This window comes from Nesoenas mayeri (genome assembly GCF_963082525.1).
Source record: "Nesoenas mayeri genome assembly, chromosome: 1".
NCBI classification, from domain to species: domain Eukaryota; kingdom Metazoa; phylum Chordata; class Aves; order Columbiformes; family Columbidae; genus Nesoenas; species Nesoenas mayeri.
Window position 1 is genome coordinate 209,992,199 of NC_137541.1, and position 26,628 is coordinate 210,018,826.

The 26,628-nt window shown below is 40.1% G+C and overlaps 1 protein-coding gene across 1 annotated transcript in view; it reads right to left on the reverse strand.

Annotated features, from left to right (window-relative positions):
* ACER3 (alkaline ceramidase 3) overlaps positions 1-26,628 on the reverse strand; it is a gene marked incomplete at both ends in the record, with an annotated part of 62,557 nt that overhangs the window by 29,972 nt on the left and 5,957 nt on the right. Inside the window, 2 exons of the mRNA XM_080363683.1 lie at positions 435-487; positions 9,560-9,670. Of these exons, the coding sequence (XP_080219809.1) occupies positions 435-487; positions 9,560-9,670 (164 nt within the window). The remainder of the gene's footprint in view (positions 1-434; positions 488-9,559; positions 9,671-26,628) is intronic.

Sequence of the window (26,628 nt, forward strand, 5' to 3'; positions counted from 1 at the left end):
AGATAAATAGAAAACATAATAGAAAACTTTAAGATGAAAAAAGGATAAAATAAGTAACAATAACTCTAGTCTATACTGCTTTCTATTAAGCCAAAGCTGTAGGAATTTTAAAATAACACCTCACATAAAGAGACAGTATGATTTCCCAAAGGATAAAGTATCTTCTACCAACATAAGCAATTGATTATAGCTCTTATTTTAGGTGCAACTATATATTCCTGTATATCTATTGGTGGAAAACACCGAATGAAACTAGACCTGTGTTACTCTTTTGTTGAGAGCAGGAGTCATGTACGATGTTACTTAAGGTAGACAAAGTTATGTTATACGTTATACAACGTATGTTATATATTTAATTTAATCAAGAAACAGAAACATGAATATATAGTGATATATGCCTATAAAAAGAATCACAGCTACTTATCAGGTCTCACCTGCATTTCATACTTCAGGGTCATGTGGAAGCACCACGATCCCAATCCCACAGCTGCAAACAAATCAAATCTATGGTTAGCACAGTAGTCCACATGTAAAGCCTTCAGGTGTAATAACTTAAATGCATTAACTTTACTGGGAAAAAAAAAATTAGAACATCAGCATCACATTCCAGGAACAAAACATCAATTTTCCACAGCCTCCTGCTTTACACTTCAGTCACTGGTGATGTCCTTGAATTTGGTTCTTACGGAGGAGTAGGTGTCCTCTTTCCCTCCTCTCGATACTGTCTCTTATGAATTGGTGTAATCTCCATGGGGACAGGAGCAGAGGGAACACAGAATGAATAGAACATTATCATTCTATTTCTCTTCTCTTCTGCGTTTTTAATTTGAAGTACATTAAGACTTATCTGTCTCAATCCTTCTATAACACAAAGCATCACTGAGCTGCTAGTACTCCTGAAAGCCTGAGATATTTCTGCTTATTGTCCAGTTTCAAAAGGTAAATTTTACAAGGAGCTTTTTGTCAGCTCTAGAAGTAGAAACTAATTGCTACTAGAACTCAGAACTAAAAAGTCAGGGTAAACAAACAAACCCCATGCATTATGGATTCATTTTGTGAAATGAGATCACCATTTCTAAGCCTTCACCCTTGGAAGCTCATCCTTCTATTTAATGATTTTTATTTGAAATATTTTATCTTTAAACTGAATTTACTTCTGAAATTAATTTAGGAGATCCACATTTTGCCCATACACAGCTTTTTCAGTTAGACAAGGACAATGCTGAAGTTCAATTTCACCTCTCAGAGCAAAGCTGGTAGAGTATTCAACGTATCATTCACAACTCTGAAACGTTACCAGTTAAACACTTGCATTAAGCACTAGCTCGTTTTTATTTTGCAAGAACATCAATGAGACGTCTTGTTTCCCTTCAATAAATTCTGTTTTACCTCCAGTTTCAGAGAAAGCCAAGTAATCTGCACTTCAGCCCTGATCACTGGGTAGTGCTGCCATGTTTTGCTGCAAGAGCATAAACCTTTTCTACACACAAGAGCAGATTTCACTGATGCACCAACAGACCTCGACCCAACTAATTCTGCGTTTTGTAAAGGATTCCCAGTCGATAGACATGTCTGGAGATGTTTCTTCAGATGCTATTAGACTACAACAGTGATTATTACACAAACTCAAATACCTTCATATGTAACTTTACTGCAACATAGAGCTATAATAAACTGACAATTAAAAACGTATTGCCAAATACTTTAATGTCATTAATTCTCTGGGAAAACGAAGCATGGCTCTACCAGAATATAAACCACCATATGCACTTCTGTAAATTCTTATTAGATTGGTTTGCTCCTGAATTTTTTTCCAAACAATAAGCAACAACTGTTTTTCATCTTCATTGGGATTTTGATGAGAAATTCTCAGTCATTTTTCTATATATACAGAATATATTACAACTACTGTTCATTCTGAAGGAAAAAAAACAAACACACAACCAAAACAAAACAAACCAACCACAAAAAACCCAACAACATTGAGCTCATCATTAAAACAGTACCATCCATTATCTTGGCTGTCATTGCCATTTCAGTTATCTTCATGATACAATCCCTGACAGTTTATAACAAGCATAATTTTCAAATATGGGTAAAATCATTGCATAAGACATTTAGACTGTTTTAAAATTAACAAAATATGTTGTCAGGGATTTTTTGTGGGTTTTTTTGGTTGTTATGTGGTTTTTGGGTGTGCTTGTTTTGGGGTTTTGTTGGTTGGGTTTTTCTGATGTTATTTGGTTTATAAATCTCACCAAACAGCTACTGAACTCCTCCCCTTCAGATCAGAAGCAGTTATTTCTATATTATTTTTCTTTTCTGTCTTTGCAAAAAATGGAGAGCGCTGCAGATATTAGTGTTTCAGGCCATTAATCCCATGACTACAGATCATGTAATGATCATACTTGGAGTTGCTTTGATTATGAAGTTTAGTATGCTTTGGAGAACAATGCTGTAGCTATATGGTGGAGCAATAAAACGGTTATCGGAAACAAGGAGAATTTACAGGGAATCACCATATGGTCCTTCTTAAAATAAAACCTTCTACTGGAAATGGCTGCAACACAGCTTGCTGTAACCTTGATGGAGCTCATCAACATAGAATCATCAAATCCCAGGTTGGAAGGGACCTCAAGTATCATCTGGTCCAACCTTTCTCAGCAAAGACACCATCTAGACAAGATGACCCAGCACCATGTCCAGCTGAACCTTCAAAGTGTCCAATGTTGGGGAATGCACCACTTCCCTGGGGAGATTATTCCAAAGGCTGATTGTTCTCATCATTAAAAATTTCCCTCTTCCCAGGAGTAATTTGCACCCATTACCCCTCATTTTTTCCACGTGACTCCATGTATCAATGGATTTTCCATCTTCTTTTGAGTTTGTTCAGTGTTCCAAGAGCATTCAACAGAAAACCCAGGATATTATAAGACTATAGAAATTATACAACTAGATTAATCAGCAGATGACACTGTCCCTATCAAGACTGCACAGGCAACACGTCCTCAAACACTCCTGTGGTAACTGTGCACAACAGCATCTTTTTAAAGAGATAGTTTAAATGCAGACTAAAGAATCAAACTATGATTCTTCACGTATCCCATTTATACCTACTTATTGCAGAGGCATAACTTAAAAAGGTATGTTTTACATTGCAGGGTGGTAACAAAAATGTTTTACATCTGGACACTGAAGGAGTTAAGAATTAAGTTTCTGATTTGCCATCTTTGGCTTAACACAGATCTGTGCAAAAAGCTTCATGGATCTGTTCAAAAGGGAAGAAGAGGGGAAATGCATGAAGAGATGTCAGACCGAACTGAAGCACAGTCATACTCTGCTCCGCTAAAATCACTATATAACTGGTAAACTTCAGCAGGGAACTAATATCTAACACTACACTCACTGAGCCAAGAGCTGTGCAAGTCAGAGTTGTTGTTTTGTGGCTTATGTGGGGGGTTAGTGTTAGTGTTTGGTGCTGAAAACACTGCAAAGTAAGGAGAAAACACACATTACATGTCAAGAATAGCAAGGAAATCTTTATTTCCTCTGCTAGGCTGATAGCTTGCCACCTTCCAGTCATGTTAATGCATAACACGTAAATTTACATGGGGCTTGACATGTATTTGTCCCCAATAAATAGCAGTTTAATACTTAAGCTCAAATGTTTTCATATGTAGGCTCCACCTGCAGATCTACTGGAAGGCGGCTATCTTTAGATATACTTCTCATCACGTAACTTCAGAATCAAGACATTTCTAGAGAATGATTTACTTCACGAAAACTATCACTGCAATGAGACATCCTACCAGCTCTGTACTTTTCAAAATATGAGTGAACAAAACCACTGCAATTACATTGAAAGCAACACTCCCATACAGCAATTCACAAACCAAGCAATAGATTTGCTCCTTATCTTGTAAGCAGGGGTTACGGTTTTCATTTTCGGTGTTTCCTTTGCAAAGAAGCTTCACTCGCTAAAAGCTGCAGATCGGTTGTGACATTTTAACATCATCAGAAGCGATACCATTTGCTCTCTAACTACATCACTCGCTTTTCAGAGCTACTACCAGTCAGTCAGCATTTTTACATCAATGGACCTTTCTTGTTACAGGGGATATACATAAGTAATGAATACACGTTAAGTCACAATATTATGAGATCAGAACAGCACTTAAAAACACTAAATGTAAAGTCAAGTTAGCTGCTAAATGTAGACTAACATGGTCTTTTTTGTCCTGCAGTGAACCTAATGTGTGGTTCCTGCCAGCTGATCCAATAGTTGTGTTAGTGATGTAAAAGCAACATATCTGCAAACTCTACTTCATGCACTGTCCTTCAACACCATCAAAGACTCCAGGGTAATATCCACGCTAGAAATAACCTGGCATTATACACGAGATCCAGCTCCATATAGGAACCATATAAACTTTCAGGTTTTGAACTCAGGGGAACACAAATATTCCCTACGAATTTTTGAATAGTTTAGGAATAATGAGAAGTATCACATAATCAGTGATAAGTCATTTTGATATAAGATTATCCATCAGCATTCAAAATTCTTATCATAAACCTAAAGCTTTTATAGAAAAACAGTTTATTAGGATTTCATAGATGTGGTTTGAATTTAAACTCTGTAGCCACTCCTGAAAACATTCTGAAGGAAGGATGCTCAAACCTTTATTGAGATATGTGCACATGAACTAGATGTCGAAGTTTCCATTAAAGAGACTGGCATTATAGGGAGAAATTCAGGGATATTTTAGGATAAGCCAAATGATCCTCCAGGCTTTACTGACTGCAATGGAAAACAGACTCCTCTGTTTAGGTGTTTGAATGTGGAGTGGAATTCCACCTGCAGTTTCTTACAATCATAGAACAGAACTAAAAGATAACATACTGCATCATAGAATCATTTTGGTTGGAAAAGACACTCAAGACCATTAAGTCCAACCATTAAGCCAACCCTGGGACTACCCCATGTCCCTGAGAATCTCATCTCCGCATCTGTTCAACTCCTCCAGGGATGGTGACTCCAGCACTGCCCTGGGCAGCCTGTTCCAATGCCCCACAGACCTTTCTGAGAATAGATTGTTGCCCAGATCCAACCTCAACCTCCCCTGGCGCAACTTGAGGCCGTTTCCTCTGCTCCTGGCGCTTGTTCCTGGGGAGCAGAGCCCGACCCCCCCTGGCTCCAAGCTCCTTTCAGGCAGTTCAGGGATCAGAAGGTCTCCCCTCAGCTCCTGTTCTCCAGCTGAACCCCCCAGGTCCCTCAGCCGCTCCCATCACACTTGTGCTCCAGCCCCTTCCCCAGCTCCGTTCCTTTCTCTCAACTCACTCCAGCAAACAATCATAACCAGTCAAAGAACAAAACAAGATGAAAGAGCAAAATTAAATGAACATTTTTAATCGAATTATTTTGTTTTCTAATGGTTTCCCCTCCACAGCGAGACAGGAGAGACCTTGCTTACCACAAGGTCTCTACAAATGAACTCCAGCATTGCTGGGACTGTTCCCAGACGCTATAATGAAACCGTCTGTGCGACTGTTAGAACAGTCTGTGTGTGAGTCTGGCTTGTTCCAACCAGCACTTTCCCCAAGCATCTCCCAGGCACAGCCTAGCACCCGTACCCAGAAGGGAATTTGTGTGTCCTCACCTCATTTTGGAGGATAAGACGAACAGACACAGGCTGCTCAACGTACTTGGCTTCAGCACTCAGGAATGTTCCTGAGCACATTTGATTTACACACATCGACATGGTCTAAGTACCTTCTCTACGGCTGTTAGGTAAGAATAAGGGAATTAACTTGGGCTGAAGGGCTTCCAAAAACTATTTTTACAGATAGTGTTTCACTGGAAATGAAGTTTAGTAAGTTGTTTATGAGCTCCTACAGCTATGTCTAACATAGAAAACTTTTTCCATCCTTTTTTCCTCCACTTTGGCACAGCTTGAATGATTGAGCCCTATTAAACAGGATGAAGAAATACAAAACAGAACAATCCTTCCAAATTTAAAGCATCTAATCAAGTACATAACTCTATTGACTCTGCTTTTTCTTATATTCTTAGGTCCAAAACAGTTACACTCTCTTTTATTTTAATATATATATATAAATATATACTTCTTAATTCTAGAATATAAACGATTTGGGAATCTCAGTTCCCAGGAATCACGAGGAAATGACATACGGTAGAACCTTACACAACACCACAACATCAAAAGGAACCATCCAACTGCTTATTCTTTGAGGTAATAGCGGCCTGATGATTTGTTCCACCTACTTGGTGAGATGCAACGTGCTAAAGTAATTGCTTAAGATGATTCTTGATAATTTTCAAGTTGATTCAATAGTTCTCTTAAGCTTAATAATTGTATCCATTTCCTATTGAGTTCATTGACAACACGCTCTTTGAGCTGAAAAGGAGCAGATATAAGGGCTGAGAACCGTGTGCTGCACCTCAAAGAACTTGAGGAAAAGTGCAACTCAGTCTTGGCTCCAGTATGAACAAGGAACTTATTTAAAGAGTTATTTAGAAATCCCCCTTCTTGTCCTGCCAAGTTCAGATCTTAGCACATACATGAAATGAACAGTGCTTACCCAATTCAAAATCCATTTTGTTCACAGAGGAAATCAATGTCAACAACAGAAATTGTGGGGTGTAAAGCGAAGCACTGAACACGGAGTGGTAAAACACAAAAGAACTGACAATCAGCTAAACGTCTGGAAGCGACCAAAAGAAATAGCTGATTTGGATCAAAACAACATCTAGAAACAACATATCTTATGTTCTTAAATGCTAACAGATTTTAATGCCCACCTTGACAGCTGGTTTTTAGCATCTTCTGAAATCGCAGTAATGATTTAAAGTTGTTACAACCTAAGTAAAGTGACCTCCCTTCCACTCCCACCTTCACAGCTGAATTGTTAAAGAATTTCTACTTCAACAAAACAACCCTTAGACACTGTTGGCTTGTTAGAAGCTCTGCTATATGGTCTGTATGTAATGAAGCAGGGTGCCTGAAGTGAAACCAGCAGTTTGTGTTCAATTCACTATCTCTTTAGAGATTAAGTCTATACTTGTTTGTTACAAATTAAATAAGTAGAGTGAATTCTGCTAATAAATAAAATTACTGTAAGGGAAAGAATTCTCTCTGGTGCTTTCTTACAAGAAGAAATTCTGTACACTTGTTCTGCCTCCACTTCAGCATGCTTCTTATTCAGCCACACGCACAGAAAGAATGCCAACATTCCTGGCACATTTCAACCATATTTAAAATTCTGTTTATCTTCTCATTCGCTGCTTTTATTCCGCAGTAGAAAAAGCCTTAAGAGGTTTGTGCTTCCAAACCATTCTGTTCCCGATTGCACTGTGAAACTATAAAGCCTTTTATTTTCCTCCACATTTCTCAACTGCTGTAAAACAGCGCAGCGTTACAAATACTGAAACAGAGACACAGCAGAAGAGAAATGTTTTGGGGAGTGACCTTTAATGTTAGGTTCCAACAGACGAGATGAAAATCAAGCCATGCAAGCGTTTATAACTTCAGACAGGAGTCAAAGGCATCGAGCAGAGCCCAGCTGGAACTCGGGGCTGCCCTCCGGCACTGCTGGCAAATCCGCAGCCTGAGCTCCCCTCCATCAACACCAAGAACAGGATAAAACTGATGTCCATGGTATTTATCGTGATCAAAGTTAGATTTATTTTTTTTTAATATTCACATTAAACAGCATATGAAAAATACCTACTCAGAGCAGTCTTGGTGTGACAGCGGGACATTCTGGTCAGATAGTGGCACATTTTGTCCATCATGAAGTGTAACAGGGGTAGCCACAACTTACAGTCAAGACAGTCTCAAACAGTTTTACCTTCTTCTTTTTTAATTTAGTTTAGAAAGAATGGCAGTATGTGATGCTTTGATTCAAGAGCATGCAAAGAGTCAACTTCAGCAAACACACACAGTCTCTTTCCCCATCATTTTAAAAGGAAACCCTGAACTTGAGTAATCACTGAATCGACTGGGTTGGAAAAGACCTCAGAGATCATCCAGTCCAACCCTTGGTCCAACTCCAGCCCATTGACTAGATCATGGCACTAAGTGCCATGTCCAATCTCAGCTTAAAAACCTCCAGGACCGGTGAGTCCAGCACCTCCCTGGGCAGCCATTCCAATGCCTGACCACTCTCTCTGCAAGGAATTGCTTTCTAATCTCCAGCCTCAATTTTCCCTGGCAGAGTTTAAGCCCATGTCCCCTTGTCCTATTGCTGATGCCTGGGAGAAGAGACCAATCCCCACCTGGCTAGAACTGCCCTTCAGGTAGTTGTAGAGAGTGCTGAGCTCAGCTCTGAGCCTCCTCTTCTCCAGACTAAACAAGCCCAGCTCCCTCAGCCTCTCCCCATAGGGCTTGTGTTCAAGTCCCTTTCCCAGTCTTGTTGCTCTTCTCTGGACCCGCTCCAGCACTTCAATTTCTTTCCTGAGCTGAGGGGCCCAGAACTGAACACAATACCTATGAAACTGTTTTCTACTGAGACATACATGAGTAATTATCCAAGCCCATAAAAGGCCTATAAATGGCTATGTGGACCGTGTTCAGGCAACATCTAAAGCTGTACATTGCTGGTTATCTTTCACTCGTATCAGCAAAGCTGAAGTAACTGAAAACCCATGAAGCTGTATCTAGTACATGTTAGAGTTTAATTGGCACCAAGAATATATTTAGTATATGGATATGTGTTTTTTAGCAATGTTTGTCTAAATACTTAAGTATACCAATCTTAAACGTAACATTTACAATAAACCAGCCTCTTACCACCGAGAAGACTGGGGAAAACAGCCCCAGAGACAGGAGCTACAGCAAACACAGAGATCCTGTGAAACATAAATATTCTGTGAAATCTACTCCTAGAGATCCGACTGCCAAATCTGAGTCATCTTCAAACACCGTTTTTTCTCATAATGAACACGACTTCTAGTCGCATAACTGAAGTTTTAAAGGAAGCTGGTTCATTTCTGGATTTTGCTATTTTAAGAAAGATAGACTGCCCTTAAATTCACTGATGCGTTCATGTCACATTGCTCCTCCATCCCTGCAAAACTTCCCAAATACAACGGCAATTAGGGTGCTGGGCAATATAAACCAAATTCAAACTCATGAAAGAATGCTTTTCCAGTTCCTTCAGGATCTTGGCCCTTTCTTGTATTTCTGTTCCATACCAATGTCACAAAAATATTAATACAGCGTGAAGCTCTTTGGAAGTAGCACACACAAGAAATCTTCTGTAAATCATCATAAAAGGACACAGTGAGCTAAGATGCACTAAGAAGGACTTAGAGCCAGAGAAGGATCACTTCAAAACCTCATAAAGTTATTTACCAAATTCTAATTTCATGCCCTTCCAACAAACAGCTGTAAACATTAACAAGTACAACAAACTGAGGTTTATGTTTCACACGCATAGTATTTTCATTTTACTACTTAGATTATTAATATTCGGATATTGTTCATTGCACATCTGAGCTCCCTTTATAATGAAAGAGCAAATTAAGTTTTCCACATACCTGTAAGACACAAATATGCAGCTAAATACCGTTTTTCAAGGCCATCTTTATAGGTCTGAATCGCACCATAGATTGGAGGTAGAATGAAAATCAGGTTACTCACTGTGTTCCCTGTAGGACAGAAACCAAAAGCAGAGATTTAGAATTGGGTACTATGCACTTCAAATAAATAAAGTGGCATTCATGCATTAATGACAGTTTCAATAGTTTTCATCCAGAAAGCTACACCTTATTGGAAGCTGTCTTCTCTTTTCACACATCATACAAAGTTAAATTTTGGTACAACACAGTTAACTACTTAAAGGCTAATAATATTTTAACATTTTTTTTCACATATATGGATAGTAATAAAATACTAATTTAATGGAAAAGATTGGCTTAGACTTTGCTTACTTTCTTGGCAGGAGGTAGAAAAACAGGGTTACCCTGATTGCACAGCTCATGAATTAAAACCCAATTCCTTAAGGAGACAGAAGACCCAAAGAGTTCAAGCCCAGTATTTTAAAAGAACTGTTTGTTTTTTCCTTTTCTTAAAGCTATTCTTGGAACTCTCTCCTCCACACTCCCTTCAGATACTTTAAGGTCACCGAATGACTCATTTCCACATCAATCCAGTTCAATCTTTACTATTAGTGTGTTGGTCACTGCGCTTACACAGAACAAGTCAGATATGATGTTGCAGCTCACAATGACTGTAAGATGGTAAAATAAGGAATAGCAAAAAAAGTCAGAAGCTGCTCTGATCAGCAAGAATGGCAACAGTTAAAGCTTATCAAGAGTCTGAACTTCAGGAAGACATCACTGCTCTCCATCTCTCCTGCTGAAGCTGAGATGCAACGTGAAGAAAGGGACAGAATACCTGGGAGAAATATAAGGTGGCTGTTTAGAGTGTGAAGAGATGTGGTGAGGAAAGTCAAGCTCTACTTGGAATTAAATCCAGGGCTGTCAAAGACAACAAGAAGGGTTTCTTCAAGTATGGCAGCAGGAAAAGGAAGGTTAGGGAAAATTCAAGTTGTCCTGCCCCTCTGCTCTGCCCTGGTGAGGCTGCATCTGGAGTACCTGTGTCCAGTTCTGGGCTCCCCAGTTTAAGAAGGACAAGGAATTACTGGAGAAACTCCAGCAGAGGGCTATGAAGATGTTGAGGGGTCTGGAGCATCTTTCTGATGAGGAGAGACTGAGAGAGGTGGGGCTGTTCAGCCTGGAGAAGACAAGCTGAGAGGGGATCTTATTTATGCTGATCAATATCTCCAAGGTGGGTGTCAAGAGGATGTACCAGACTCAGTTCAGTGGTGCCCAATGACAGGATGAGGGGCACAGGATGAGTTTTTACTGAGAACCAGATTTTGACTGTACACCTCAAATGCAAGGTGTTTGTAGACCTTTGTCTTAGAGGTGTGATGGAACAGGTGAGATCCAGCAGACAAGAAACCCTTACATAGACCTGTCCTATCTGATCTGCCCCACAGAAGACTATTTTGGACTGAAGAGGCAAGGTGTTGCTGAAAGCCACTATGGCCTGTGGGACTGTGGTCTTAAAACTAGGATAGAGGGTAGAGGTGCATGGAAAGGGAGCAGAGGAGAGAAAAGAGGTTGGCCAATGACAGGATGGGGGCAACGGGCACAGACTGAAACACGGGAGGTTCTGTCTGAATATGAGGAGAAACTTCTTTCCTTTGAGGTGCCAGAGCCTGGAACAGGCTGTCCAGAGAGGCTGTGGAGTCTCCTTCTCTGGAGACATTCAAACCCACCTGGACATGTTCCTGTGTGATCTGCTCTGATGACCCTGCGTTAGCAGGTGGGTTGGACTGGATGATCTCCAGAGGTCTCTTTCAACCCAAACTAGTCTGGGATTTTGTTGTAGAGATCAGAGGAAACAAGAACAAGACAAGCGCCCAGCTCTCATACCAGGGGACAAGACCAAGATGACTTTTCCAGCTCTAGAGAAGAAGAACAAACCTTGCAAAGGGACAACAACAGAGTGAGAAGTTTAAGTGAAGAATAAGGAAATGGTACATTTCTCAGCAGAAGGGATGCAGATTCAGCTTTTTAGCCTAACCACAAATCAGAATTTTGAAAATAAAGGTTATGAAATGGGAATAAAACAACGTGCAAATTGGGGGAAAGTGCAAATCTGTTTAAAAAGGCAGAACATTGCTTATAAAAATTAAACTGCACACTTTCATGCACCATCAGTTAAATATATATAAAATTGAAACTCTATTTTCAAAATATCTCCATGAAAAGTACAATACATGATGCTATGGAAAGGGTAAAAAAACCAACCAAACCCACGTTTCTAGCTTTTTTATTCAGCAAAATATCTCAGAAGAGTCTCATTTTCTAAAACAATAAAACAAGTATGAGCAGGTCACGTCTGAACCACTGTTCTCATTCAAGCACCTATTTTTCAGCTCTCCTTCCCAAGATTCCCAAGAAAAGGAAAAACAACCAAACTATGATCATTCAAATAACATCGGATTTTTATCAGATCTTCTTTAAATCACTTCCTATTGATTTAACATAATCTCCTGGACAACCATGAACTTCACCAAGTCAAGATGTGCCAGAGATCTCAGCCTTCTAGTCAGCTCTGTAGTAAGTTCCTCTATGTAAAATAAGCCCTGAAATCAAAACAGCTCTACAAATTTATACCAATAAAAAGAGGGGTTTTTTCATGCTTAAATTCTCTGGGGAATCATTAACCTTTTACCTCATTCCCACAGTGCTACAAGGGAGAGTGATTCACTTCCAGTGGAGACCAGAACCTCCCACAAATCATGCAAAGACATCACCCAGCCTCCAAAAGCAGAGCAAAGGCTAAATAGGCTGGATGGCGCAACCTTCTGCTCTCTAAAGGAATTTTCAACTATGCCCATTTTCAAGAGAAGTTATCAGATATTACATAAATATAGCTGTTTGAGGTCACTTGGTTATCAAACTGCCAAAAACCCGGCAAAAAATCAAATATGAAAACGTCAAACAAAGGAAATACCACGTTTATCCGCAACCGGGAAGGCAAGTGAGTTTAAGAGAGATGTGCAGTAGGACAACACATTTCGGATGGATGTAACAATGCAAAGAAGGGATTTTATGCCGGAAAGTGAAGGTTTCAATACTACCTGTAGAGCTATAATTATGTGAAATTACTGAAAATTTATGAACGTCTAATCTAGGAGCAGCTTGCGGAGAGAGGAAATACCGCAGACTTCATCTAGCCATAAATCCCTGCCACTCCTCCGCACTTTTTGGCCCATATTATTCGGAACATTTATAGCACCGATTAGGGAAGCCTGGTTGCAAAACATGCTTATTAAAAATGGTGCGTGTTGTTTAAAACAAGGAAACGGGGGCAGGGGAACAATTAAGTCCTTTGGCATCCTGCTAGCAAAATGCCTTATTTCAACAATAAAAACTACAAGGCCTCTTCCAAACCCAAGATCCCTCGGAGTACGTATTTCATAAAAGTCTAACTAGTTTTTACAGGATTATCCTCACATCGAATAGGTTATAAATTCATTAAAAGGGATTTTTACTAATTCCATTTAAATAAAAAGAAAGCAGTGGGATATAGATGTAGATTAGCAAACAATACCAAGAAAGACAAAGAAGGTGACACAGCTACATACCCATACCTCTAACATAAGTTAACAAACAAGGAAGTGAAACAAGCTTTGAAGGAAATAGATATGGACACTGAAAATGAGAAAGGAGTTTAACTGTCAAGAAACTGAATAATTTTTATCTGATTTTCTTTAAAAAAAAATAAAATAAGAAAATATTGCAGCTCCTTGGGAAAAGCAGAGATTGGAGAATATGCAACTGAGGAACACAGCAGAAGGTATGTGAAATAATTAAAGGAGAGATTTTTGGTTATGCCTATAAGAAATGTTATTTATCTGAAATGAGATGAATGCATGTGGATGAACCTGGTCTTGAGCCTGTACAGCATTCCTGTATTTCAGTACTGGTCTCCTTGAATACTGGTCCAGGGGGTGACCTAAATCTTCTTTAGTGACCAAAAAACATTTTATTATATCTTCAGCATGTCTGCAAACCGAAAGGAGGACGAGATTATCAGAGGAAGAAATGAATGAATTCACAGACTGAAATGACAGGAGCGGGATTAAATAGGATGGTCAAGAACATGCTGTTCAATGTGAATATGAACCCTTATTCCAAAAGTAGGATTAATCTATTTGAGGAGGCAGAAAAGTGAATTAAGATCACACGGTGACTAACCATAAGCCATCACTGGAAGGCAGGGACCAGACCCCCCAAATTTATTTCCAGTAGAGGCAGGGAAATAGTAATACCTTCATGCAAGCCCATGGTATAATATAAGAAAATCCACTGTTCTCTAGTTGTCGATAAAAGAAAAAAGAAAGCACATCAGGTGCAGAGAAGTATCACTCAGATGGGAGTGATGAATAGGAGCTCACAACATCAGAAGGGACAAAAATTGCCTGGCTCACCTAATCGAACAAAACAACAGCTGGGTGGAATAAAACCACGCTCTGTAAATCCAGCACGAGTCAAGTCCAAGGACAAGAGGGAGTTATTTGAACTAAAGGATAATACTGATGAAAGAAAAAACAGGTATAAACTAACTCTGAATAAATGCAGGCTAGGAGTTAGAAAAAAGTTTCCCACCGATGAGGAGACATTTACAAGTGTTTCCCAACAGAAAAGGGCAGCATGATGCCCCAACTTGCTTTCAGGGTGAAGATCAGTAAACTCAAAAGCCAGATTATATGATGTGGTGGCCTACTGCAATAGTAAATCAGACTATATCCACAAAGATTAAACACACCACTAGGTAAAGCGCCTATTAAATGCCTAAGTATGGCAAATGCAGACTGTGCGACTCACCTTAGAAACATCACAGGAAGTTTTCAAGACTGTTTTAACACAAACCGGTTCAAACTACTGTTTTATTCCTTGTGGGAATGCCACACCGTAGCAGAAGAAAATCAAATTTATGCAAAGCATCATTTCAATGGGCCTCTGTCTATGGGAGGGACAGTTGGATGAGTGTTAAACCACATCTGTGCCCTGTTCTACAAACACAACAGCAAAACCTGACAAGTCTTTTTTACAATGCAGGTACATTCAGAGCCTCAGGTGGCAAAAAAATGCATATTATCATAAAGGCACAAATATCTGTACAAAGACTAAAACCACCTCAAAGACAAAAAATATAAACTTAAAGAGGAAATAATATTTACAGGCAAACATGGGCACAATACAGCTGCTTACTGTTCTATAGACAGTGTGGTACAGTTAGAGAGTACACAAATTCGAAGCATCCTGCCTTCCATAAAGTTCCCATTTGCCCAAATATGTAGGTAATTCTACATTAGAAAGTCATTTCTGCAATAAATTTGGATGAGATGTCAAAAGGATAAAAGAAAGCTTTAAATATTTAAGTTGTAACGGAACACGGTCATAAAGAAATACTGTGCATACTGTAAAAACATTCAGCTGCTTTCAGATACAAGGAATTCTATCTCAACAGCTTTTGTTTCTGGAATAATCTCAAGAAGCTGTGGTGCAAAATACAGCTCATTAGTAGAGTGTTTACCAAATTTAAAGAAAACACAAAGCAATCCAAGCAACACATGGATTCAGGTGTGTTTGAGAGCATAACCCGCTACCATGGGGATAAATCTTTCTTTTGGAAGAATCTCTCAAGATATGAAATCAAAGATGAAGATACACAGAGAATAACAGTGAAAAGAAGCCGTAAAAAAGGTTGTCCTGTGACCAGCAACACCGGAGAAGGTAAAACATGAAACACAAAAAGGTAAAACATGAAACACAAAAAGGTGTTTCGAAATCAGATTTGAACTGGAGGAGCAGGTAGCCAACAGCTTAAAGAGTGAGGAGAAATACAGAATATTCCCTTATAAGAATTTCATTCAAATCTAACGTGGGAGCTCTTGCTATGATACAAGGAACTTGTAGCTCACCTGTGACAGCATTTTAAGTGTCCACAGAGGAGTTAATCTCAATAAAATCCAACAAGTTTCCATACCATATATGCTATGTATTATCAGTCGATAATAACTAAACCAGAGCCCAGAGGAGGTTTGTATCGCTGACCTTTCAAAATACAGACATTTGACAATTGCTCAGAAGATCCAACTACACAGAATCAGCTGTTTTGGCCATGAACTTCAATCTTGAGCTGTTTTCGCTTACGGCTTATCACCAGGAGGGCAGTATAGCAATTAGATTTTCACTTCCAACAACCATTTTTAATATCTTCCACTTCAAAGTCTACAAGAACTGCACTTGAGAGCGTCAGGAAATGAAAACTCCTGCCTCCATTTGATATTTCAGAAGGACCTCGAGGGGAGAAAACTGAGTCATCCCGACGGGAATTTTGCCAAGATGTAATTACTAAACTCCCTACTTGCTAATGTGCACGAATGATCAATATAAACTTCCTGTTAGTATGAGAAACACAACAGCTGACCAAGCTGGCGCACAAGACAAACCATGACTTCCATTAAAAAATATTAAAAACGGGGGTGGGTGGTGTTTAGAGTGTTTATTTTTACGTTTGAAGATCCCTTTCTTACCTCCTGTAATTTTCCTTTCCAAATACTAAGCAAGCCTTGATTTTGTTTACCCGGCCATTAACTGAAGCTGCTACTTCATCAGTTCAGCTGTGACTCTGATTAGCCACCACGTTTCTAATAACAAAACGGGGAAAACACTCAATGAAACAAATAGTGAAACAATTACTGAGCTCTATAAGCTACATACGAAAACTTTCTGAAGAACTATAAAAACGGGCACAAATAAATAACCATTCAAGCTAATGGGTTACTAGAGAGACTATTAGATCTCCCTAGGTATTTAAAATAAAATCAGAAAACTAAAGAGCAAGTTAATACAGACCATAGGGATGATAAAATATAAAGTTAAAGAAAGATTTATCCTCATTTTTAAAGTGAGGGTTTCTCTTGGAAGGATCTGGAGGGTTTCTCTAGGGATAGGAAATCAAAGATACACAGAGAATAACAATGAAAGGAAACGTTAAAAGGGTCGTCCTGTGACCCAGCAACACCAGAGAAGGTAAAACATGAAAGATAAAAAGGTGTTTGGAAATCAGATTTGAACTGGAGGAGCAGGTAGAAAAATATGATAAAGTGAGTACATTATAAAGGAATGTGTAATTAATCTAGCTCTGTATAGATGCTGGCATACTATTATGAGCAAAACTCTAAGGGACAAATAGGGGGGTCAGATGAAGCAACCAGGAGCACTACAAAGGAAATCTCTTTAAAAAATAAAAAGGCAAAAGCTATCTAAACATCAACCAGTTTGCAGCTACAAGAAAACCACGTGGAAGCCAGATATAGCCAGGGGAAGGATTGACAAAAATTATTTGTATTGCTAAAGATGATCATTCTGATCAGTGCTAACAGACCGAAACAAAGAAACAGGAAGTTTAGGTAGAATATCTAGAAATTTAGTTTATTTGGCAGCAGCAACATGTCCCAAAAGAAGCCACAAATCCTGGAACAGCTTCAAACACGACTGGACAACATGGTTCAAGACAGGTGAAGAAAATAAGCCACTGTGGGCAAAACGAGGAAGAACAGGAGGCAGGACCACCAGCCTCCTCCTCCTCGATGCCAGCACCAACACAGAGACATACCGGTGTGTGAGCACACGGCGTTCCAGCCACTACGGAGCTCGGCTTCCAGTAAGTCCAAGAGCTGGGATAAAGCCAAAAAAACTCAAGGCAGAATTGCTGCTGCGGAGCTGGTGGCCAGCTGGGAGGTTTTTGTGTCGAAAGTCAACGCGCAGGGCAGCGGTTCTAGATCTTCTAGGGGGCCTGTCCCTTCCTGGGCCTCCATTTTACTGGGATATATAAATGTACAGTGATATCCTTTTGAACAAAAATTGCCCGGGTAAACCGTTTCAGTGATTTACAGGGTTGGGGAAGGGTAATGAGGTAATTTTAGGAGGAGAAAGAAGATTAATTATTAACAATACAACTGATTTTTATAGCCAGTGCTCATTTATGAGCGGTTCCAACATGCTGTGTCAAGTGATATGTTCTGATTTATGGCTTTGCACACTTTGTATTCCAGCTGTGGAATTCTTTCCCTTGGCATTCATCATACTAGTCCTGTTAATATTTTTGTAGACTTTTTTTTTACTCTGATTACAGTATCTCCTGTTACATTTGTGTTCTTCAAAACAATCAAAAGGTAATTAGAAGGAAAAGCTCTTGACACTCCCAACAAAGCACACACAAGAAAGCTCAGTTCGAACCAGTAAAGTGTGGGTGTATTTTCTAATGCACAAGCCTCTCTTTGCTATGCACATCTTACAAAAGCACTGATTATTAAACTGCTTCTGAATTGCCCTAGGTTACAATTAAGCTTTCCTTTTCTTCACCTCTCTGCATGGTGCTTTTGCTTTTTGTGTAGTAAAGACACTAGAAAATTAGAACCTAACAGGAGACGGTACTAATGCTGACCTTGCTTCTTACGTACATTATACTAAAAATAAATGAGCGAAAGCTAATACCACACAAATCCAAATTTTAAAGCTCCACACGTTTCTTCTGAAGAAACTGATACCCTCGCAATTCAGAAAAACAATATTATGTAGATTTAATCTTGGATGGTGAAACATTCATTGCTGGGCTAAGAAGTTTTTGCTTTTCCCCCTCAAATCTAAAACATATTGGTTACCTACTTAGTTTTTGCTATTTCAGTGTCTGAGCAACCCCAGTCTTCTGTGTACTTATCAGGATCCTTGCAAGAAGAGGACAGACTAGAAGAAGGTACCTGAGTCACAAAGAAACTCGCATAAAACTGAAGCGAAGACCTCCAAACACCAAAGTGTTTCTCCAGCTACTAGACCATCCTTACCTGCCACAATTAAAATGAATTAATTCACCACAGCAGCTCTCATAAATAAAGCCTTGAAGCAGCAAGTACTTCAGAGTAAGAACAGGATACCTCCAAGAAACAACATTTTTGCTGCCAGTTCTTATGTTTAGCATAACGGAATCCTCTTCCTCCCAATGGAATTCTAAAAGGCTATCACAATGACAGAGAAAGTATCTAAAGACCCAGAACTTGGATTTATGGGGGTTTTCTTTGAGGAAAGATGACTGATCATTTTTCAGAGGGATGTCTTGAAGCCTTTCATGAGTGAAGTCCGAGATCTGCAAGAGATGCTGTTCCTCAGAAGAGGGTTAATAGGGCAGATTATAAAAGGGGGAAGTCCAGCTGTGAAGTTTAACAGATAATTATGAAATCAATTGCAATGAAAATATTCTGAGGTGACAGGCCAGAATAAAGACAGCAGCAACAGCTAAATCAAAGCGCCACGCTCCTCATGTTTGAAGCCAGTTTTGCTAATTATCTTACTGTGGCTCTAATTATGTCTTTCACACCTATCCCAGCCACAAGTGCAGGGCACTCTGAAGCAGTAATTAATGGGTTTTGGGGTTTTGAAAATAATAGTATTTAAGGATGTAACAAAAGTGCTACAATCTATCCTTGGCCATTTTATGAGATTGAAGCCTAGACAAATATAATCACACACAGCTCTTTTACAGGACAGTTTATTCCCAGGCCATTTTAGTGTTGTTTTCCTGGAGTAAGGGAAGCCTTATGGAAAAGAAAGCATAATTCTCCTGGTATGCATGCACCTAAGATGATAGCAAGCAGATGAATTACTTTGGAGTACAACTGGAAGGATTTTGCAAGCGAATTTAAAGTAAAAACAGTTGACATAGGCAGATCATTTGAAATATCAATCTAGAAAGCTCACTGAAAGCAAGTGCTTACAGCTGGAAAATGCAATCAAAGTCTAAAAAGATTAGGCTGAAATGATGTAAAGTTAAAATATTACATGCAACAAGCTTGTTGGTGAAGGGCAGATTTGCTGCTATTATAGCCTTTACTGGAAAACAAAGTAAAACATATTTTAAATGTTATTTTAATACAGGTTAATGTAATCAGATTGGAAGGAAACAACCAAGATGGGGAAGCTTAATTCTTCAGCCACTGCTAAAACTAAGCAGTGACCAATATGATGTTCAGTGATCACCCATTTGATTTTCATCATATTAACTCCTTCCAGTTCACCTTTCTTCTTCTGTGCCAGTGTCAGCATCTTGGCTTCACATCCAGTGTCTGCACCAACGACTCCAAGTCTGGAGCAGAAAGCATCGCTTTTGTTAGTCCTCACCACAAACAGAGATGATACCTACTCGAGGCACAGTGAGCTGTGAGTATCATCTCAGAGGCTCTGTCTGGTAGGACTCAAGGGAATGACAGGAAGACATGCCAGAGGAGGTTCAGGTTGGTCATGAGGAAAAGGTTCTTCACCCAGAGGGTGCTGGACACTGAACAGGCTCCCCAGGGAGGTGTCACGGCCCCAAGCCTAACAGTGTTCAAGAAGAGACTGGACAACGTCCTCAGACACACGGTGTGAACTGTGGGGTTGTCCTGTGCAGGGACAGGAGTTGGACGCGATGACCCTTGTGGGTTCCTTCCAGCTCAGGACATTCTATGATTTTATGACTCTTCAGGCGCTGTGCAGTGCCACAGGAGACCTGAGCATTCAAGGAGCCCAATCTGCTCACTGGAAGGTGGGTGGCACAGAATAATATGTGTTAATCCTCTTTTCCAGGTATTTGTAGCTTTAGAGTAGCCTTTCTTCAAAATCCAAATCCTCCGTCTTTTCCTCCCTTTCTGGCTATCGGTGTGGATTTCTCCTGGGTGTCGAGAATGATTAAAGTCTCTCCTACTAATGACTCGTGCCATTCTTTTGTATTTTGCCCTAACTGGATGGCAGAAAATTAAAGGTAAGATGCTGTGCAACAAATGTAAAACAGAGCAGGTGGGGATAATGAAACTATTGAGCAAACACAGCCTGATTGAGATATACAGCAATCACTCAAATGCTGATTGGTGACAGTCCCTCTCTTACCAGTAGTACTAATAGAAAATCCCATCTATAACTATCTTTTTCTGCAGGACTGCATTAAATGAAAAATCCTAAGGCTACCTGGAATATGACAGAAGAAAGGCAGCTGATCTCTGAAATTATTTGGATTCTTCTTCACTCCTAAACACTCAATTTTATCTCTTTTTCTCTGAAGTCTTCATAAACTTTTCCAGTTAATATGACAACCTCCGGCAAGAACTTTCAACAGTAACCAATTAACTGACTAATCCAAGACTCGAAAGCTTGTTGCTCCTGGTCTGCAGCTTCTACCTCTAACTCTATTCTTCAGTTACTATCCAATCGTCATTTCAAGACACTTTCTTGATCTTGCTTGAAAAATGAAAAGAAAGAAATTGATTTTGTCTATCAGCCCAAAAACCTTGGCAAAGCTATTTATCTAGAGGGAAAATGAAGCTGCTTCTTCACAAAGACAGTAAGATCAAAGTCCAGATCTTAAGTATCTCACAATCTAAACCAAATGCGGGAAGAGATATACAACACATTGAAGGTTTGAACTTTAAACACTGGCTTTTTGTTTTAAATGTAACTTACTGCAGTACCTACACAATGACAGTTCAAAATGTTGGTGTCAATCATTTGGGCAGAAGTCAATTTTACTGAATAATGGTATGAAACATTCAAAAACTGAACACAAAATCAAACAAGTTCCGAGCACAAATAGTAGCTCAAAGACTGACAGAGGAAACCTTCACAGCACAGATTTGAGAGAAATGCAGAAAAAATAGCATAAAGCAGAAAAAAAAAAAAAAAAGAGGTTAATACAAAAACATGTGGAAATCAACACAGTAGAGTTTTAAGAAAAGGAAACAGTTCTACAATATTTCTCTGCAGCCTACAGAACAAAGAAAGAAGAAAAAGGCAAGAAAAGTTAAACTGGGATGGCCTCAAGATTTCTAAGTATTGTGCTGAAGACCATATTCTGAGGGGCATCACAGGAAGATAAAACTTGGACCCTGAAAGATTTAACAGCCACCAAACCCCAAATATCTGAGTGAAAAGCAACTGTGATATCGCAGATCACAAAGTCATAGCAGTTTGTTTAAGCAAACAAAAACAACATCTTCTGTATGATTTCACTACCACAGTGCATTTCTCTGCTGCTTTCCAAGGCATCTACACGAATCAATTGAGCTGATTCTCATTAGAAACTTCACTTACCAGCTCAAAGGAGGGACACGCGACATGAACAGGCCAACACTCATCTGGGTTTCACTTTGCTACTTCTAAAGAAAGCCATGAAATTCCACACTGCCATTATGTGGAGATGGCATTAAACTGTTATCCATTTGCAGAATCCAGATCTGGGGGTGCAGGGGGCTATCAACAAAATTGCATTGCCAACGTTCTTTCTAAATATCTATCTCTACATCGAAAAAATAAAAACATTTTGCTCTCCAGTTTTCTAGGCTGTTTACTCACGCACTGGTCAGCGTGTTGTATACAGTTGGTTCTCTCTGCTTATACGGGTCATTTCCAAAACTGTGAAAAGGATTTGAGGAAAAAAGCAACAACAAAACAAACAAACAAAAACCAAACACAACACAAAATAAATCCAAAGCAGGGGAAAGAAAAAAAACACATCCGTTTTCACTCATGAGCAAAATATCACAGAATCAAAGAATGTCAGGGATTAGAAGGGACCTCGAAAGCTCATCCAGTGCAATCCCCCCATGGAGTAGGAACACCCAGATGAGGTTACACAGGAAGGTGTCCAGGCGGGTTGGAATGTCTGCAGAGAAGGAGACTCCACAACCCCCCTGGGCAGCCTGGGCCAGGCTCTGCCACCCTCACTGAGAAGAAGTTTCTTCTCAAATTTAAGTGGAACCCTTTGTGTTCCAGTTTGAACCCATTACTCCTTGTCCTATCATAGGCTGTCACCGAGAAGAGCCTGGCTCCATCCTCCTGACACTCACCCTTTATATATCTGTAAACATTAATGAGGTCACCCCTCAGTCTCCTCCAAGCTCCAGAGCCCCAGCACCCTCAGCCTTTCCTCACACGGGAGATGCTCCACTCCCTTCAGCATCTTGGTGGCTGCGCTGGACTCTCTCCAGCAGTTCCCTGTCCTGCTGGAACTGAGGGGCCACAACTGGACACAATATTCCAGGTGTGGTCTCCCCAGGGCAGAGCAGAGGGGCAAGAGAACCTCTCTGACCTACTGACCACCCCCTTCTAACCCACCCCAGATACCATTGGCCTTCCTGGCCACAAGCGCCCCGTGCTGGCTCATGGTCATCCTGCCGTCCCCCAGGACCCCCAGGTCCTTTTTCCCTACACTGCTCTCTAATAGGTCATTCCCCAACTTATACTGGAACCTGGGGTTGTTCCTGCCCAGATACAAGACTCTACACTTTCCCTTGTTATATTTCATTAAATTTTTTCCTGCCCAACTCTCCAGCCTGTCCAGGTCTCTGGATGGCAGCACAGCCTTCTGGTGTGTCACCCACTCCGCTCAGCTTTGTGTCACCAGCAAACTTGTTGATAGTGCACTCTATTCCTTCATCCAAAAATATCACTGGAAGCAACTCTGAGTTTATATATATATATATATTTTTTTTTTCCTTAGGTCTACAATATTTAAAATCTGAAAAAAATCTGTATGCTGTGGGAAGAAAGCAAGTAATATCTGTAGAAATCCACCCTGCAGCTCTCCTCCCGTGTGTAATAACCCATTGAGCAAGCCCCGCAGCTTCTCTGGCACAGTCTGGGTCTGATAGGGCCCTGGCAGCATCCAGCAGGAGGAGAAAATGGAATATCCTTCCAAAAGCAATCAAGTCTGTAATAGGAATCACACAAGCATCCCCTTTCTTACACAGCAAACCTTGTTAAGTACCTATAGAAGAAAAAAAATGCATCCTTTTTACCTAGAAGAAATGAGAATTCCAACCTGTGACAATAAAAAAATAAGTTATTTGGGTCATTTTAGTTCCCTGCTGTAGGTGATGCATTTGATTTCAGAGAAAGCCAGATCTGGAGGTCCTGTTTCTGAAAGACGCGTAAATAATTTTTCAGGTATCCCTGAGCGTGCTCATTATGTGCTCAAAACACTCATTAGAAGAGACCACAGTAGCATGCTTTCCGGTTGGGAAGCAGTGCCCTGTCTGCAAAAACAAAGGGTGATGACCCGGAAAACCAAAAAAGTCCGCTGATAAACAAATAGCAGATCTAATACAGCAGACAGAAATACTCTGTCCCAAGGTTGTCAGTGTGCAGACTGCTTTCAATGCTCAACTATGCTACACAGCTGTACAGAACTTCTTTTATCTGATACTGCATCAGATTCCTAGATGCTGGATCATGTCCAAATGAAAATCCTTATCCAACTGGAATTAGCAATTACTGAAAATCCAGCCTACAGGTAGTAGCATCTTGAGCTTCCGCTGTTAATAATGACCTCATTAAAGCACTGTATAAATCAGAAAGCTTCCAGGGTCATGTTTTATGACCACGAAGTTGATACCTTGAAATCTTACTAGTTGGAATTAATAAAAAACCCATTTTAGTGTCCTGTGCTGTACCTCCAAGACTCACAGAAAAGCAGATGTGAAGGAAGAAACAGAGGGACAGGCACAGCTGATACGAGTTATGTTCACTGTCCCAGCTTTACTTGCCCGGTGCTGTTAGATAGAGGCAGATGCTCAGCTCATCAACAACACCACATCTTCTAATTCTGTGTGCTGGTTTGACTGAAAATGAGTTAATTTTCTCCATGCAGTTAAAAAACTTTCTTTTTCATGGCTAGCATGGTCATTATTTGACTTAGTTTGAGAACAAGAGGTAACACCGCAGCACAGAGTTAATGTTTTCAATTGCTCTGGTCTGAGCGCCAAGGACATTCTGAGCACTCTGCCCACAGGTGTGAGGCAGCGAGGAAGGGGGGCAGTGATGGGGCAGAGCTTGACTGACATTCACACTGATCAATAAGAGTATTCCATCCCATTAGCATCATGCTTCATATTTAAAGGAAGTTGGGATCTTCAGGTCTCTTTTGCTCTCGCTCTTGGACACTCGCTCTCTCTTGAGCACGTTCTTCTTCGCTCTTTTTGTTGGAGACGGGGGAGTTCGGTTCTGGACATTTAGTTTGATATTTTGCCATTTTGTAGTGTCCTCTGCACATTTCTGCCTTTTTTCCTCTTCTGTCTCTTTGAGATTGGCTGTTCGGGACCAGGTGCTGCTTCCTGGGACTGGCTTCTCGGTATGGACAGAGTTAATGAGGAATGGCCTTGAATATCTTTTATTTCTATTTTATATAGGTATTTACTAGTAGCGTATTAGTATTTTGTCATTTTACTAAACTGTGTTTAGCGCAATCCAAGTTTCTCCCTTCCTTTTTGACTCTCTCCCCTGTTTGGGGGAGGGTGAGAAGGGGGATAAGCGAGTGGCTCCTGTAGTTGTGTTGTTAGCTCAGGTTAAACCATGACATTCTGCTTGTCTGCTTTCCTGCCTAAAGAAGACTGAGCCTTGCCTTCTCAAACCTGAAAGTCAGATCTCAAAATACCACTGTGAACCCTGTCCAGCTGAACTTTTGTCCCCTTCTCCGGTTCCTCTGGTCAAGGAGGAGAAAGGGAAGTGTCACATGGACTAGGCTGCAAGGAAAAATACCCTCTTGCTTGCAAAGCCATCTGGAGATCCTTTAAGAGACACCAGCCTGCACACATCACTCCCAGGTCACTCCAAGGACACTGGATTCTGAAAACAAGTCCAAAGGAACCAAGGAGTAATGCCTCCTCAGCAAAATCAAATAAAATAAATCCTCAGGAAACAGCTGGGAAACAGATACGCTGCTGGGCATTAATCTCAATTTTTGAAATAAAGTTTGGAATTTCCCTCAGGAAACCTCTGCAACGTGGAGGGCACGTTGAGTCACCAGCTGCTGGAAAGGCAAAGAACTTGAAAGGAATCTTGTAAGGCTGCAGGCGGGGAGCACAAAGGATGCGTCTCCCCCTCAGGACTAACAGAGAAAGTCATTTCTGCCTCTCAAGCTCTAGACACACTGGAGTACGTACTCTGTCAGATGGACCTTACTGTAGAGGAGGTAATGATCCTGTAGATGCTGACTGCACTGATCACTTTGAAAATCTCAGTTTTTCAGTCACTGATCACTGTGCGTATGCAGCATATTTCTTCAAGAAAATTAATTTTTTAAAACAGATAGGAAAAAAAAATATATCCTGGTTTTTGAGCTAGCACAAAACCCTCAAGCAGTTTACAGTTGCATTTTCAATTGCACAAGAGTCTGTGCTCAAAATCTTAAATTCAAAAAGCGACCATCAAAGTCATTGGGACTCTACCCATAACTTGCCTATATGGAGATATTGAGATTAATTACTTACTAAAGCAGTGCTGTTCTGTGGTTTTTGAGTTGTAACACTCTCTAGAATCTTCTCTCTTCCTGACACCTTCCTTCCTTGTAGCACAGCCACAGAATAACCAAGCACCTTTAATTCACACAGCAGCTCAGCTTCCCTGCTGATGGACTGAAAAATGTCTGTAATTAATGAGGCAGGTGTAAAGAGCCACACACCTAGAAAACTCAAAGCAATCAAAGGTAGGTAGCTTTTCCCTAATGACCACTTCTGAGTTCCCTTCTAGAATTATAAATTTCATTTTTGATACATATTTTGAATTAATAGAACTTTCGCCATTTTCTTAGCCTTTCATGATCCATGAACCTTTGTGTGACCCTCTTTTGAGAAAGTCAGAGAACAGCTGAGTGTGTCAGCACTTGCATGCACTGCAAGATGAAATGGCCATACACCACTGAGCTGCTGGGACTGGAGACAATTTCCAGAGTTCCTTTCAGCATTTTTTCAGTGATTATTAAATCTTTCTTTTGTTTAGAAAACATCTTCCCCACTGTGAAAGGCTCCAGCAAATATGGAAAGTGCAGTTTCACCTAAATAGCAGTTTCACACACACAGAGACACAACAATCCCCAGACTAAAAACATTTTTGTCTTTCAATTATGACAACAGTCGTTTTTATCTGTGACGAAAGGCTCATTTAAGGGAATTTAAAAGTCAGCAGTGTTCCTTTACTATAATTTATTTCACATTAAT